At 41.5% G+C, this 13,186-nt stretch overlaps 1 protein-coding gene across 1 annotated transcript in view; it reads right to left on the reverse strand.

Annotated features, from left to right (window-relative positions):
- Positions 1-13,186, reverse strand: part of CLSPN (claspin) — a 40,321-nt gene that overhangs the window by 15,174 nt on the left and 11,961 nt on the right. The window contains exons 9-10 of the mRNA XM_027604964.2: positions 10,778-10,969; positions 816-1,027 (exon numbers count right to left, since the gene is read on the reverse strand). Coding sequence (XP_027460765.1) covers positions 816-1,027; positions 10,778-10,969 — 404 coding nt within the window. The remainder of the gene's footprint in view (positions 1-815; positions 1,028-10,777; positions 10,970-13,186) is intronic.

Below are 13,186 nucleotides of genomic sequence, written 5' to 3' on the forward strand. Positions count from 1 at the left end.
GACCCAGGGATAAACATGAGCCAACTCTTGCAGTGACTTCAGAGTTCCAACACGGGGGCTTTTCTTTTTCTTTTCTATTATTTTTTTGGTGGCTTTTTTCTTTTTCAAAATACCCAAAACCCTATCATCATCTGTCTTACCTAGGCAGAAAACAATACTGTGGAACAAGGGCAAGAGGCCCTTTTATAATTACCCTCCGCAGCAAAGAAAGAAACTCAGGAAAATCTCAGCTTGCCTGAGAACTTATTCCAGACCTCCACCTGATCAAGGTTAAGACTACTGTTCATTCTGAATAGAGAAAACTACATACACAACAAAGATAAAAGCATCTAAGGGGGCACCTGGGTGGCTCAGCTGGTTAAGCATCTGCCTTCGGCTCGGGTCATGATCCCAGGGTCCTGGGATCGAGCCCCGCATCAGGCTCCCTGCTTGGCGGGAAGCCTGCTTCTCCCTCTCCCACTCCCCCTGCTTGTGTTCCCTCTCTCACTCTGTCTCCCTGTGTCAAATAAATAAATAAAATCTTAAAAAAAAAAAAAAAGCATCTATGAATACAAAGCTGTTTCCATTTTAGTCATATATTTCAATAAGTAGATTAACAGGTAGAGGCCAAGGCTAGGGCCCGCGAACGGCCAGTAGCCAAAGGCACTGATGGAACTGAATGCACTAGGACTATGGTACCTCGGAGCTACTTACGTCATCTCTGCCCCTAAAATCTCTTACATGATTGAACATGCTTACTCTACTCTTATTCAAATCTGATTTCCTCTTTCCTTACCCATCCTGACTGAGTAACAAAATTAAATAGTTGTCAGAACCTCCTGATTGCCTTCTTCCTCCTCTTCTTGCTCTAAATCTCCCTCTTCTCCATCTTCCTCCGACTCATCCGTCATTTCTTCCTCCTCTTCCTCTTCTTCAAATCCATCTTCATTATCTAACTTAAACAACGCCTGGCGCTTTTGGCGCTCCTCAAGCCTACGGAGTTTCATCGCTTCCTGTAGTTTGGCTTTCAGCACCTGAAGCTTTTCACCTGAACAGAAATGTGAAGAAATGCTGTAGACACAATGACCAACTACCTACTGCAATCATGGAAGTGTGCATTCCAGGCAACTCCAGAAGTGTTCTGGTCACATCCTCAAAGGAAAACCAGAGACCTTAGTACTCCAGGCTTTTGTTATCTTAACAAATAAGGATTATTACGAACTGAAGTATAAAAGAGAACTCTCATAGTGATGTTCTACACCCTGGGATAATATACTACACAGAGATTAGAAAGTTATTAAAGAGGGCAAAAAAGGGGTGGAAAAGTAGGACTCTGAAAATCTCTGGCTCAGAAGCCATGAAGGACAACATTGATTATATTATTATTGTTTATTTATTTAAGAAGCAAAACTACATCTACTCATATATTACATATTTTTTTTAAAGATTTATTTATTTATTTGACAGAGAGAGACAGCGAGAGAGGAAACACAAGCAGGGCGAGTGGGAGAGGGAGAAGTAGGTTTCCCTCTGAGCAGGGAGCCCGATGCAGGGCTCAATCCCAGGACTCAGGGACCATGACCCCGAGCTGAAGGCAGACGTTCAACGACTGAGCCACCCAGGCACCACAACATTGGTAATATTAAAGAATAAAAGAAACAACTCGGACTCGGCAGAGCAAGATGGCGGAGGAGTAGGAGACCTAGATTTCGTCTGGTCGCAGGAATTCAGCTGAATAGGGATCAAACCATTCTGAACACCTACGAACTCAACAGGAGATCGAAGAGGAGAGTAGCAACAACTCTGAACAGAGAAGCGACGACTTTCTGGAAGGTAGGACGTGCGGAGAAGTGAATCCAAGGCGATATTCGGGAGGATAGATGGCGGGGGAGGGGCCTCCGCGGGCCACTTCTGGCAAGTGCTAGAGCCGCGGAGCACAAAATCGGACCTTTTAGAAGTTGGCTCGGCTGAGGGACGTCGCTGCAGTGGCTAAGCAGGGGTTGGAATCCTCCCGGGACAGTGTGGTCTCAGGACCCTCGGGGTCACAGAGACACCGGGGGTGCCTGAGTGCGCCAGAGCTCCCAGGTATCGGAGCGGGGAAGCCGGCTGCAGAGACGGAGCCGAGGCGCGGGCTCTCAGCTCAGGGTGGCCATAAACTGTGATCTGCAGCCCAGTCGGGCCACTGCTTCTCCAGCAGGGACCCAACAAGCGGCAGAGCCGGGGAGACTCCCCTTCCTTCCCAGGGAGGAGCGGCGCAGGAACGCACCGCAGAGATCTGCTGGGTTTGGAGACTCCACACGGGGTCGGGTGCCAGAGATAGCAACGCTCGGTCACAGGCCGGGTGAGCACGGAGTGCGGCCGGAGACCGGGGACACGGGAGTGACTGCTTTTCTCTGGGGGCACACTGAGGAGCGAGGCCCCGAGTTCTCAGCTCCTCCAGGTGGAGATTGGGAGGCCACCATTTTTGCCCTGGTCCTCCAAAGCTGTACCGAGAGCTTGCAGGGAACAAAAGCTCCTGAGAGCAAACCCGAGCAGCTTCCTTAGCCTGGACGGACAAGAGCGGGGCAATTCAGCCTCCGGCAAAGACATTTGGAAACCACAGCAACAGGGCCCTCCCCCAGAAGATCAGCACGAACAGCCAGCAAGCCAAGACCAAGTTTACCGATCAAGGAGAACGGGAGAACTCCAGCGCTAGGGGAATACTGCACATAGAATTCATGGCTTTTTTTTTTTACCATGATTCATTAGTTCAACAAAGTTAATTTTTGTTAACTGTTTTTTTTATTTTTCTTTTTCCCTTTTTCAACCAACATCTTATCAATCCCTTTTTAAAAAAAAAACATTTTTTATTTTTCATTTTTAGAGTCATATTTTATCCCTTCATAGTAGTTACCCTTATTTTTGGCATATATATATAAGTTGTTCTCTCTTTAAAATTTTGAGATACAGTTTCTTCTAACAGATCAAAATATACCCTAAATCACTAGTGTATGGCTTTGTTCTAGTCTCCTGCCTGATCACATTCTCTCCCTTTTTCCTTTTTTTTTTTCTTAAATCTTCTTCTTTCTTTTTTCAAACAACTTCTTATCTTATCAAGTCCTTTTATAAAATCTTTTATAATTTTCATCTTTACAGTCATCTTCCATCCCTTCATTGTATCAACCCTTATTTTGTACATATATGTCTTTCTTCCTTTAAAATTTTAGGAGGCACTTTTTTCTAACAGACCAAAATACGCCCAAAATCTAGTGTGTGGCACTGATCTATGCACTCGCCTGATCATATTTGATCATATTCTGCTTTTTTTGTATTGTTCTGTTTTTGTTTTTATCTTTTTATCTTTTTTTTTTCTCTTTCTTTTTCCTTTCTTTCCCTTTCTTTTCCCCTGGTTTCAGGTCTTTTCTGATTTGTATACAGCATATTTGCTGGGGACGTTGTAAACCTGTTAGCATTTTGTTCTCTCATTCATCTATTCTCCTCTGGACAAAATGACAAGACGAAAAAAATCACCTCAGCAAAAAGAACAAGAGGTAGTACCGTCAGCCAGGGACCTACTCAATACGGACATTAGTACGATGTCGGACCTAGAGTTCAGAATCATGACTTTAAAGATACTAGCTGGGCTTGAAGAAAGCGTGGAAGTTATTAGAGAAACCCTTTCTGGAGAAATAAAAGAACTAAAATCTAACCAAGTCGAAATCAAAAAGGCTATTGATGAGGTGCAATCAAAAATGGGGGCACTAACTGCTAGGATAAATGAGGCAGAAGAGAGAATCAGTGATATAGAAGACCAAATGATGGAAAATAAAGAGGCTGAGAAAAAGAGAGAGAAACAACTACAGGATCACGAGGGCAGAATTCGAGAGATAAGTGATACGATAGATGAAACAACATTAGAATAATTGGGATCCCAGAAGAAGAAGAGAGAGAGAGAGGGGCAGAAGGTATATTGGAGCAAATAATAGCAGAGAACTTCCCTAATGTTGAGGAAGGAAACAGGCATCAAAATCCAGGAGGCACAGAGAACCCCTCTCAAAATCAATAGTAATAGGTCAACACCCTGACATCTAATAGTAAAACTTACGAGTCTCAGAGACAAAGAGAAAATCCTGAAAGCAGCTCGGAAGAAGAGATATGTAACCTACAATGGTAGAAACATTAGATTGGCAACAGACCTATCCACAGAGACCTGGCAAGCCAGAAAGGACTGGCAAGATATCTTCAGAGCACTAAAAGAGAAAAATATGCAGCCAAGAATACTATATCCAGCTAGGCTGTCATTGAAAATAGAAGGAGAGATAAAAAGCTTCCAGAACAAACAAAAACTAAAGGAATTTGCAAACACGAAACCAGTCCTCCAAGAAATATTGAAAGGGGTCCTCTAAGCAAAGAGAAAGCCTAAAAGCAGCATAGATCAGAAAGGAACACAGACAACATACAGTAACAGTCACCTTACAGGCAATACAATGGCACTAAATTCATACCTTTCAATAGTTACCCTGAATGTAAATGGGCTAAATGCCCCAATCAAAAGACACAGGCTATCAGATTGGATTAAAAAACAAGACCCATCAATATGCTGTCTGCAAGAGACTCATTTTAGACCCAAAGACACCCCCAGATTGAAAGTGAGGGGGTGGAAAACCATTTACCATGCTAATGGACACCAAAAGAAAGCTGGGGTGGCAATCCTTATATCAGACAAACTAGATTTTAAAACAAAGACTGTAATAAGAGATGAGGAAGGACACTATATCCTACTTAAAGGGTCTATCCAACAAGAAGATCTAACAATTGTAAATATCTATGCCCCGAACATGGGAGCAGCCAATTATATAAGCCAATTAGTAACAAAAGCGAATAAACACATTGACAACAATACAATAATAGCGGGGGACTTTAACACCCCCCTGACTGAAATGGACAGATCATCTAAGCAAAAGATCAACAAGGAAATAAAGACTTTAAATGACACACTGGACCAAATAGACTTCACAGACATATTCAGAACATTCCATCCCAAAGCAACGGAATACACATTCTTCTCTAGTGCCCATGGAACATTCTCCAGAATTGATCACATCCTAGGTCACAAATCAGGTCTCAACCGGTACCAAAAGATTGGGATCATTCCCTGCATATTTTCAGACCACAATGCTTTGAAACTAGAACTCAATCACAAGAGGAAAGTTGGAAAGAACTCAAATACATGGAGGCTAAAGAGCATCCTACTAAAGAATGAATGGGTCAACCAGGAAATTAAAGAAGAATTAAAAAAAATTCATGGAAACCAATGAAAATGAAAACACAACTGTTCAAAATCTTTGGGATACAGCAAAGGCAGTCCTGAGAGGAAAGTATATAGCAATACAAGCCTTTCTCAAGAAACAAGAAAGGTCTCAAATACACAACCTAACCCTACACCTAAAGGAGCTGGAGAAAGAACAGCACATAAAGCCTAAACCCAGCAGGAGAAGAGAAATAATAAAGATCAGAGCAGAAATCAATGAACTAGAAACCAAAAGAACAGTAGAACAGATCAAGGAAACTAGGAGCTGGTTCTTTGAAAGAATTAACAAGATTGATAAACCCCTGGCCAGACTCATCAAAAAGAAAAGAGAAATGACCCAAATCAACAAAATCATGAATGAAAGAGGAGAGATCACAACCAACACCAAAGAAATACAAACAATTATAAGAACATATTATGAGCAACTCTATGCCAGCAAATTAGATAACCTGGAAGAAATGGGTGCATTCCTAGAGATGTATCAACTACCAAAATTGAACCAGGAAGAAACAGAAAACCTGAACAGACCTATAACCACTAAGGAAATTGAAGCAGTCATCAAAAATCTCCCAAGAAACAAAAGCCCAGGGCCAGATCGCTTCCCAGGGGAATTCTATCAGACATTTAAAGAAGAATTAATACCTATTCTCCTGAAACTGTTCCAAAAAATAGAAATGGAAGGAAAACTTCCAAACTCATTTTATGAGGCCAGCATTACCTTGATCCCCAAACCAGACAAAGACCCCATCAAAAAGGAGAATTACAGACCAATATCCTTGATGAACATGGATGCAAAAATTCTCACCAAAATACTAGCCAATAGGATCCAACAGTACATTAAAAGGATTATTCACCACGACCAAGTGGGATTTATCCCTGGGCTGCAAGGCTGGTTCAACATCCGCAAATCAATCAACGTGATACAATACCTTAACAAAAGAAAGAACAAGAATCATAGGATCCTCTCAATAGATGCAGAAAAAGCATTTGACAAAGTACAGCATCCTTTCTTGATCAAAACTCTTCAGAGTATGGGGTTAGAGGATACATACCTCAATATCATAAAAGCCATCTATGAAAAACCTACAGCGAATATCATTCTCAATGGGGAAAGGCTGAGAGCTTTTCCCCTAAGGTCAGGAATGCGGCAGGGATGTCCACTCTCACCACTGCTATTCAACATAGTATTAGAAGTCCTAGCCACAGCAATCAGACAACAAAAAGAAATCAAAGGCATCCAAATCGGCAAAGAGGAAGTCAAACTCTCACTCTTTGCAGATGATATGATACTGTATGTGGAAAACCCAAAAGACTCCACCCCAAAACTGCTAGAACTCATACAGGAATTCAGTAAAGTAGCAGGATATAAAATCAATGCACAGAAATCAGTGGCATTCCTATACACCAACAACAAGACAGAAGAGAGACAAATCAAGGAGTCGATCCCATTTACAATTGCACCCAAAACCATAAGATACCTAGGAATAAATTTAACCAAAAAGGCAAATGATCTGTACTCAGAAAACTATAAAATACTCATGAAAGAAATTGAAGAAGACACAAAGAAATGAAAAAACGTTCCATGCTCATGGATTGGGAGAACCAACATTGTGAAGATGTCAATGCTACCTAGAGCAATCTACACATTCAATGCAATCCCCATCAAAATACCATCCACTTTTTTCAAAGAAATGGAACAAATAATCCTAAAATTTGTATGGAACCAGAAGAGACCCCGAATAGCCAGAGGAATATTGAAAAAGAAAAGCAAAGCTGGCGGCATCACAATTCCGGACTTCCAGCTCTATTACAAAGCTGTCATCATCAAGACAGTATGGTACTGGCACAAAAACAGACACATAGATCAATGGAACAGAATCGAGAGCCCAGAAATGGACCCTCAACTCTATGGTCAACTTATCTTTGACAAAGCAGGAAAGAATGTCCAATGGAAAAAAGACAGTCTCTTCAACAAATGGTGTTGGGAAAATTGGACAGCCACATGCAGAAGAATGAAACTGGACCATTTCCTTACACCACACACAAAAATAGACTCCAAATGGTTGAAAGACCTAAATGTGAGACAGGAGTCCATCAAAATCCTAAAGGAGAACACAGGTAGCAACCTCTTCGACCTCAGCCGCAGCAACTTCTTCCTAGAAACATCGCCAAAGGCAAGGGAAGCCAGGGCAAAAATGAACTATTGGGATTTCATCAAGATAAAAAGCTTTTGCACAGCAAAAGAAACAGTCCACAAAACCAAAAGACAACCGACAGAATGGGAGAAAATATTTGCAAATGACATATCAGATAAAGGGCTAGTATCCAAAATCTATAAAGAACTTATCAAACTCAACACCCAAAGAACAAATAATCCAATCAAGAAATGGGCAGAAGACATGAACAGACATTTTTCCAAAGAAGACATCCAAATGGCCAACAGGCACATGAAAAAGTGCTCAACATCGCTCGGCATCAGGGAAATCCAAATCAAAACCTCAATGAGATACCACCTCACACCCGCCAGAATGGCTAAAATTAACAAGTCAGGGAACAACAGATGTTGGCGGGGATGTGGAGAAAGGGGAACCCTCCTACACTGTTGGTGGGAATGCAAGCTGGTGCAACCACTCTGGAAAACAGTATGGAGGTTCCTCAAACAGTTGAAATTAGAGCTACCATTCGATCCAGCAATTGCACTACTGGGTATTTACCACAAAGATACAAATGTAGGGACCCGAAGGGGTACGTGCACCCCAATGTTTATAGCAGCAATGTCCACAATAGCCAAACTGTGGAAAGAGCCAAGATGTCCATCGACAGATGAATGGATAAAGAAGAGGTGGTATATATACACAATGGAATATTATGCAGCCATCAAAAGGAATGGGATCTTGCCATTTGCAACGACATGGATGGAACTGGAGGGTGTTATGCTTAGTGAAATAAGTCAATCAGAGAAAGACATGTATCATATGACCTCACTGATATGAGGAATTCTTAATCTCAGGAAACAAACTGAGTGTTACTGGAGTGCTTGGGGGTGGGAGGGATGGGGTGGCTGGGTGATAGACATTGGGGAGGGTATGTGCTACGGTGAGCGCTGTGAATTGTGCAAGACTGTTGAATCACAGATCTGTACTTCTGAAACAAATAATGCAACATATTTTAAGAAAAAAGAAAAAGAAGAAGATAGCAGGAGAGGAAGAATGAAGGGGAGTAAGTTAGAGGGGGAGACGAACCATGAGAGATGATGGACTCTGAAAAACAAACTGAGGGTTCTAGAGGGGAGGAGGGTAGGGGGATGGGTTAGCCTGGTGATGGGTATTAAAGAGGGCACATTCTGCGTGGAGCACTGGGTGTTATGAACAAACATGAATCATGGAACACTACATCAAAAACTAATGATGTAATATATGGTGATTAACATAATAAAAAAATTTAAAAAAAAAAGAAACAACTCAAGAGTAAAATGGGGAAAGGGTATGTTCAAAGAAAAAATGAACATATGTGGTTAATAAACAAAAGTAACGCTTAACCTCATCTCTCTCTTTTTTTTTAGGATTTTATTTTTAAGTAATCGTACAACCGACACGGGGCTCGAACTCATAACCCCAAGATTAAGAGTCACATGTTCCACTGACTGAGCCAGTCAGGCACCCCTCACCTCATTTGTAATTAAAGAGATACAAATCAAAATAAGAGATACCATTTTTGACATATTGGCAAAAATTAGAAGGTTTGATAGTATCTCTTATGAACAAGAAGAAACAGGAACTCTTACAAACTGTAATTCAGCATGTAAATTGGTACAACTATTTTAAAGGACAATGGGATGATATATATCAAAATTTGACTCAATGACTCCACTGTAAGGAATTCTGCATCCAGGGGCTCCTGGGTGGCTCAGTCAGTTAATTGACTGCCTTCAGCTCAGGTCATAATCCCAGCGTCCTGGGATCAAGTCCCACATCAGTCTCCCTGCTCAGCGGAGAGCCTGCTTCTCCCTCTCCCTCTGCTGTTCCCCTGCTAGTGTGCTCTTTCTCTCCCTCTCTGTCAAACAAATAAATAAAATGTTTAAAGGAAAAAAAAAAAGGAATTCTACATCCAGATACACCAACATATATCTGATACGGGGGTGCAACATTGAAATGCCAAAAACTGGAATAAACAAGATGTCCATTAACAGGAGTATGGTTAAACAAATCATGTTATAGTCACACAATGGAATATTATGCAGCTGTTAAAAAAACCCTCAAAAACAATATAATGTGTATCTGAGCTCTGAAGTTAGGAGGTCTGGATTAGGCTGCTGGTTCTACTACTCACAGGCTGTGTAAACTTGAGCAAGTTGTTTAAATGCTTTGTATATCAGTTTCCTCATATATAGAATAAGGATACTGATGTTATTTATAGTAAAGTACCTAGAGCAGTGCCTGGCAGAGAGTGAGTATCCAATGTCTGTCCGTCTCTCTCTCTCTCTCTCTCTCACACACACACACACACACACACACATACACACACACACACACACTCTGGTGTATGTATATGAATTTTCTTCCTAGGATACTTCCTAGGATACAAGAAATTGTCAAGAGTTGCCTTTAGGAAGACTAATTTTCCATTTCATACATTTTCCTCAGTGTCTTAATTTTTTTCTATGTGATATATTAATTGTACTTTCAAAGTGGAAGTGGGGACAACAGACATTGTTAAAACAAAAAAGTAGATTAGAAATCAGAATGCATGGTATGATCACATTATTGTTTGTTTCTAAAAACATATACATACAAACACGCAAAGAGAGATTAAAAGGATAAACAATAGGGATGCCTGGGTGGCTCAGACTGTTAAGTGATGGACTCTTGATTTCGGCTCAGGTCATGATCTCAGGGTTGTGAGATCAAGCCCCGTGTGGGGCTCTGTGCTCAGCAGGGTGTCTGCTTGAGATTCTCTCTCCCTCTCCCTCTCTCTGCCCCTCTCCCAGCTCGTGCCCATGCTCTCTCTCTAAAATAAACAAATAAATAAAATCTTTTTTTACAAAAAGGATACACAATATAGTTATAGGTGTCTCTGATAGAGGATCGTAGAAGTTTTTTCTTTATTCTTTCTTTGTATTTTCTATAATGGATATTTGGAGTTTATTTTTTAATTAATGTATTTATTTTTGAAGTTTTTTATGTATTTAAGTAATCTCTACACCCCATGGGGGACTCAAACTCACAACCCCAAGATCAAGAGTTGCACACTCTTCCAACTGAGCCAGAAAGGCACCTTTATTGTTTTTTATAAAAAGACAAAGACAAGTGGAAATAAAGTCATCTTACCCACCCCACACATCTAAGCAATGCTCATGTGAATCATGCCACAGGTACTGCTATCCAATCTCCAAAGTGTCCAAGGAAAGAGATTCTAGAACTTTTCACTACAGGGTCTTCAGTAGCCATAAAGACCTGCCAGAGGGCAAAGTGTAAGGAATCAGACAAACCAAACCTTGAACTCAAATACCTGGCTTTGTGTGGCTTGCTCCATCCAGCTTCTCAGCTGCCAAAGTCACAGGTACCACATCTGCCTTCAGCTCTTCCCTGCCATCAGTGTCCACGTCTTTCACTATGATGTTCACATTCACCTTCTGACCAGCCCTGGGCTTCACCGCTGGGTTAGCATGCTTCCAGAAACGCTGTTTCAAGGCTTCCAGTTCTAGATCCAAAGACCAACCAGTATGTCAGTTTGCCATGCTTAAACTCTTTCCTTTAAGATTCCAGTTAAGAATCACAAGCTAAGTTTTTAAGCTCAACAAAGTTGCAGCAGGAATCAAAACACCCAAAGACACCAAAAACTCCTTTGCTACTAACACCTATGTCAAATTCATATTCATATAACTTAACTAAACTAATGAAATGCTGCCATTGTTCTTCCTCAATATACTTCAAAAATCATTTTAGGGTAGGGGCACCTAGGTGACTTAGTCGGTTAAACGTCTGCCTTCAGCTCAGGTCATGATCCCAGGGTCCTGGGATCGAGCCCCACGTGAGGTTCCCTGCCGTTCTGCCTTCTTGTGCTATCTCTCCATCAAATAAATAAATAAAATCTTACAAAAAAACCATTTTAGGGTAGAAATTTATAATCGAAGTTTCTAAATGTATGCAATTCTTTTTTTCATTTTTAAAATTTAAATTCAATTAACATATAATGTATTAGTTTCAGATAAATGTATGCAATTCTTTTTTTTAAGATTTATTTATTTATTTGAAAAAGAGAGAATGAGAGAGAGAGAGAGCACATGAGGGGGGAGGGTCAGAGGGAGAAGCAGACTCCCTGCTGAGCAGGGAGCCCGATGCTGCACTCGATCCCGGGACTCCAGGATCATGACCTGAGCTGAAGGCAGTTGCTTAACCAACTGAGGCACCCAGGCGCCCCTAAATGTATGCAATTCTGTTTTTTTTTTTTTGGAAGATTTTTTTAATTTGAGAGAGAGTGAGAGAGAGAGCACATGAGAGGGGAGAGGGTCAGAGGGAGAAGCAGACTCCCCGCCGAGCAGGGAGCCCGATGCGGGACTCGATCCTGGGACTCCAGGATCATGACCTGAGCCGAAGGCAGTCGCTTAACCAACTGAGCCACCCAGGCGCCCAGTATGCAATTCTTAAAAAAAAGTATTAAACTGGTAGAACCAACACCATAATTATCAGTCATTCAATGGCTTAATTTTTCATAGATTCCAGCCTCTTTTTTAAAATTTCCCTATTTTGAACATTTCACTATTAATTAGCAATCTTACTAAATATGGGCAAGGTCCATTTAAAAAAAGGGAAAAAAAATTACAATCCATCCAGTCAGTGATATAACTCAGCAGCAGGACTGGAAAAGTCTGTTGGTGAAACTGTTACACTAGCCTAATCAGTATCATCAGAAAGGAAATCCTGCTTACAGGTGGCCTCTATACCACACACGCAACTTGCATACAAAGGGGAATATACATACTGGGAGCAGTAAGTTCAGTGGCCCAATGGCAATAGGGCCTCTCCCCACTTCCCCATTGCTACAGTAGCTCAGAATTTCTTCCTCCTCTCTCCCTTAGCTAGCTGCTACCTGGCACCATCACCTAATGCCTCTGTTTAAGACATCATACCATAGTGGGTGGTTTTAAGAGAGTGACAGTTATGGGGCGCCTGGGTGGCTCAGTCGTTAAGCGTCTGCCTTCGGCTCAGGTCGTGATCCCAGGGTCCTGGGATCGAGCCCCGCATCAGGCTCCCTGCTCCGCGGGGAAGCCTGCTTCTCCCTCTCGTACTCCCCCTGCTTGTGTTCCCTCTCTCGCTGTGTCTCTCTCTGTCAAATAAATAAATAAAATCTTTAAAAAAAAAAAAAAGAGAGAGCTGACAGTTATAAAGAGAAAAGATTCCTTTAGGGTTGAGGGATCTAGATATCTTCACGTGCCTTCTCTTCCATATAAAATGTCCAGAACACTCCAAGTTTGGTTCTTTTTCTAAAATGCACTCAAATTGTATTTTAGTAGTTTTGGGGTTAGCATCTAGATGTGGTTTTTCCTTCCCTAGAAGGGAACAGAAGAACTGGAAGGAAATCTTTTCATTCTGAGTCCCTAGCATTATTAGTAGCAAAAATCCAGCTCCAAAGGATAGTATGTTTACATGACAAACAGACATGTAGGGAGAGAAGATGTGAGTTTGCACCCGCTTTTATAGCAGTTCAGTAAGGCTGGAAGCAATGGGGAAATGGAAGTGGAAAGGTAACAGAAATAAGCAGGTCATTATTGGCACCAACAAAATAAAACAAATGGATGTGGAGGAAGATTTGCTTGGGACCTAAAATAATAGTGAGGCAGAGGAGTTGCCTTCGTTCTTCTGGAAAAAGTCAGGTTCCTTAAAGCTCTTCATCTCCAACGCACCTGGGCACCTACTT

This window comes from Zalophus californianus, chromosome 4 (genome assembly GCF_009762305.2).
Source record: "Zalophus californianus isolate mZalCal1 chromosome 4, mZalCal1.pri.v2, whole genome shotgun sequence".
Taxonomy (NCBI): Eukaryota; Metazoa; Chordata; class Mammalia; order Carnivora; family Otariidae; genus Zalophus; species Zalophus californianus.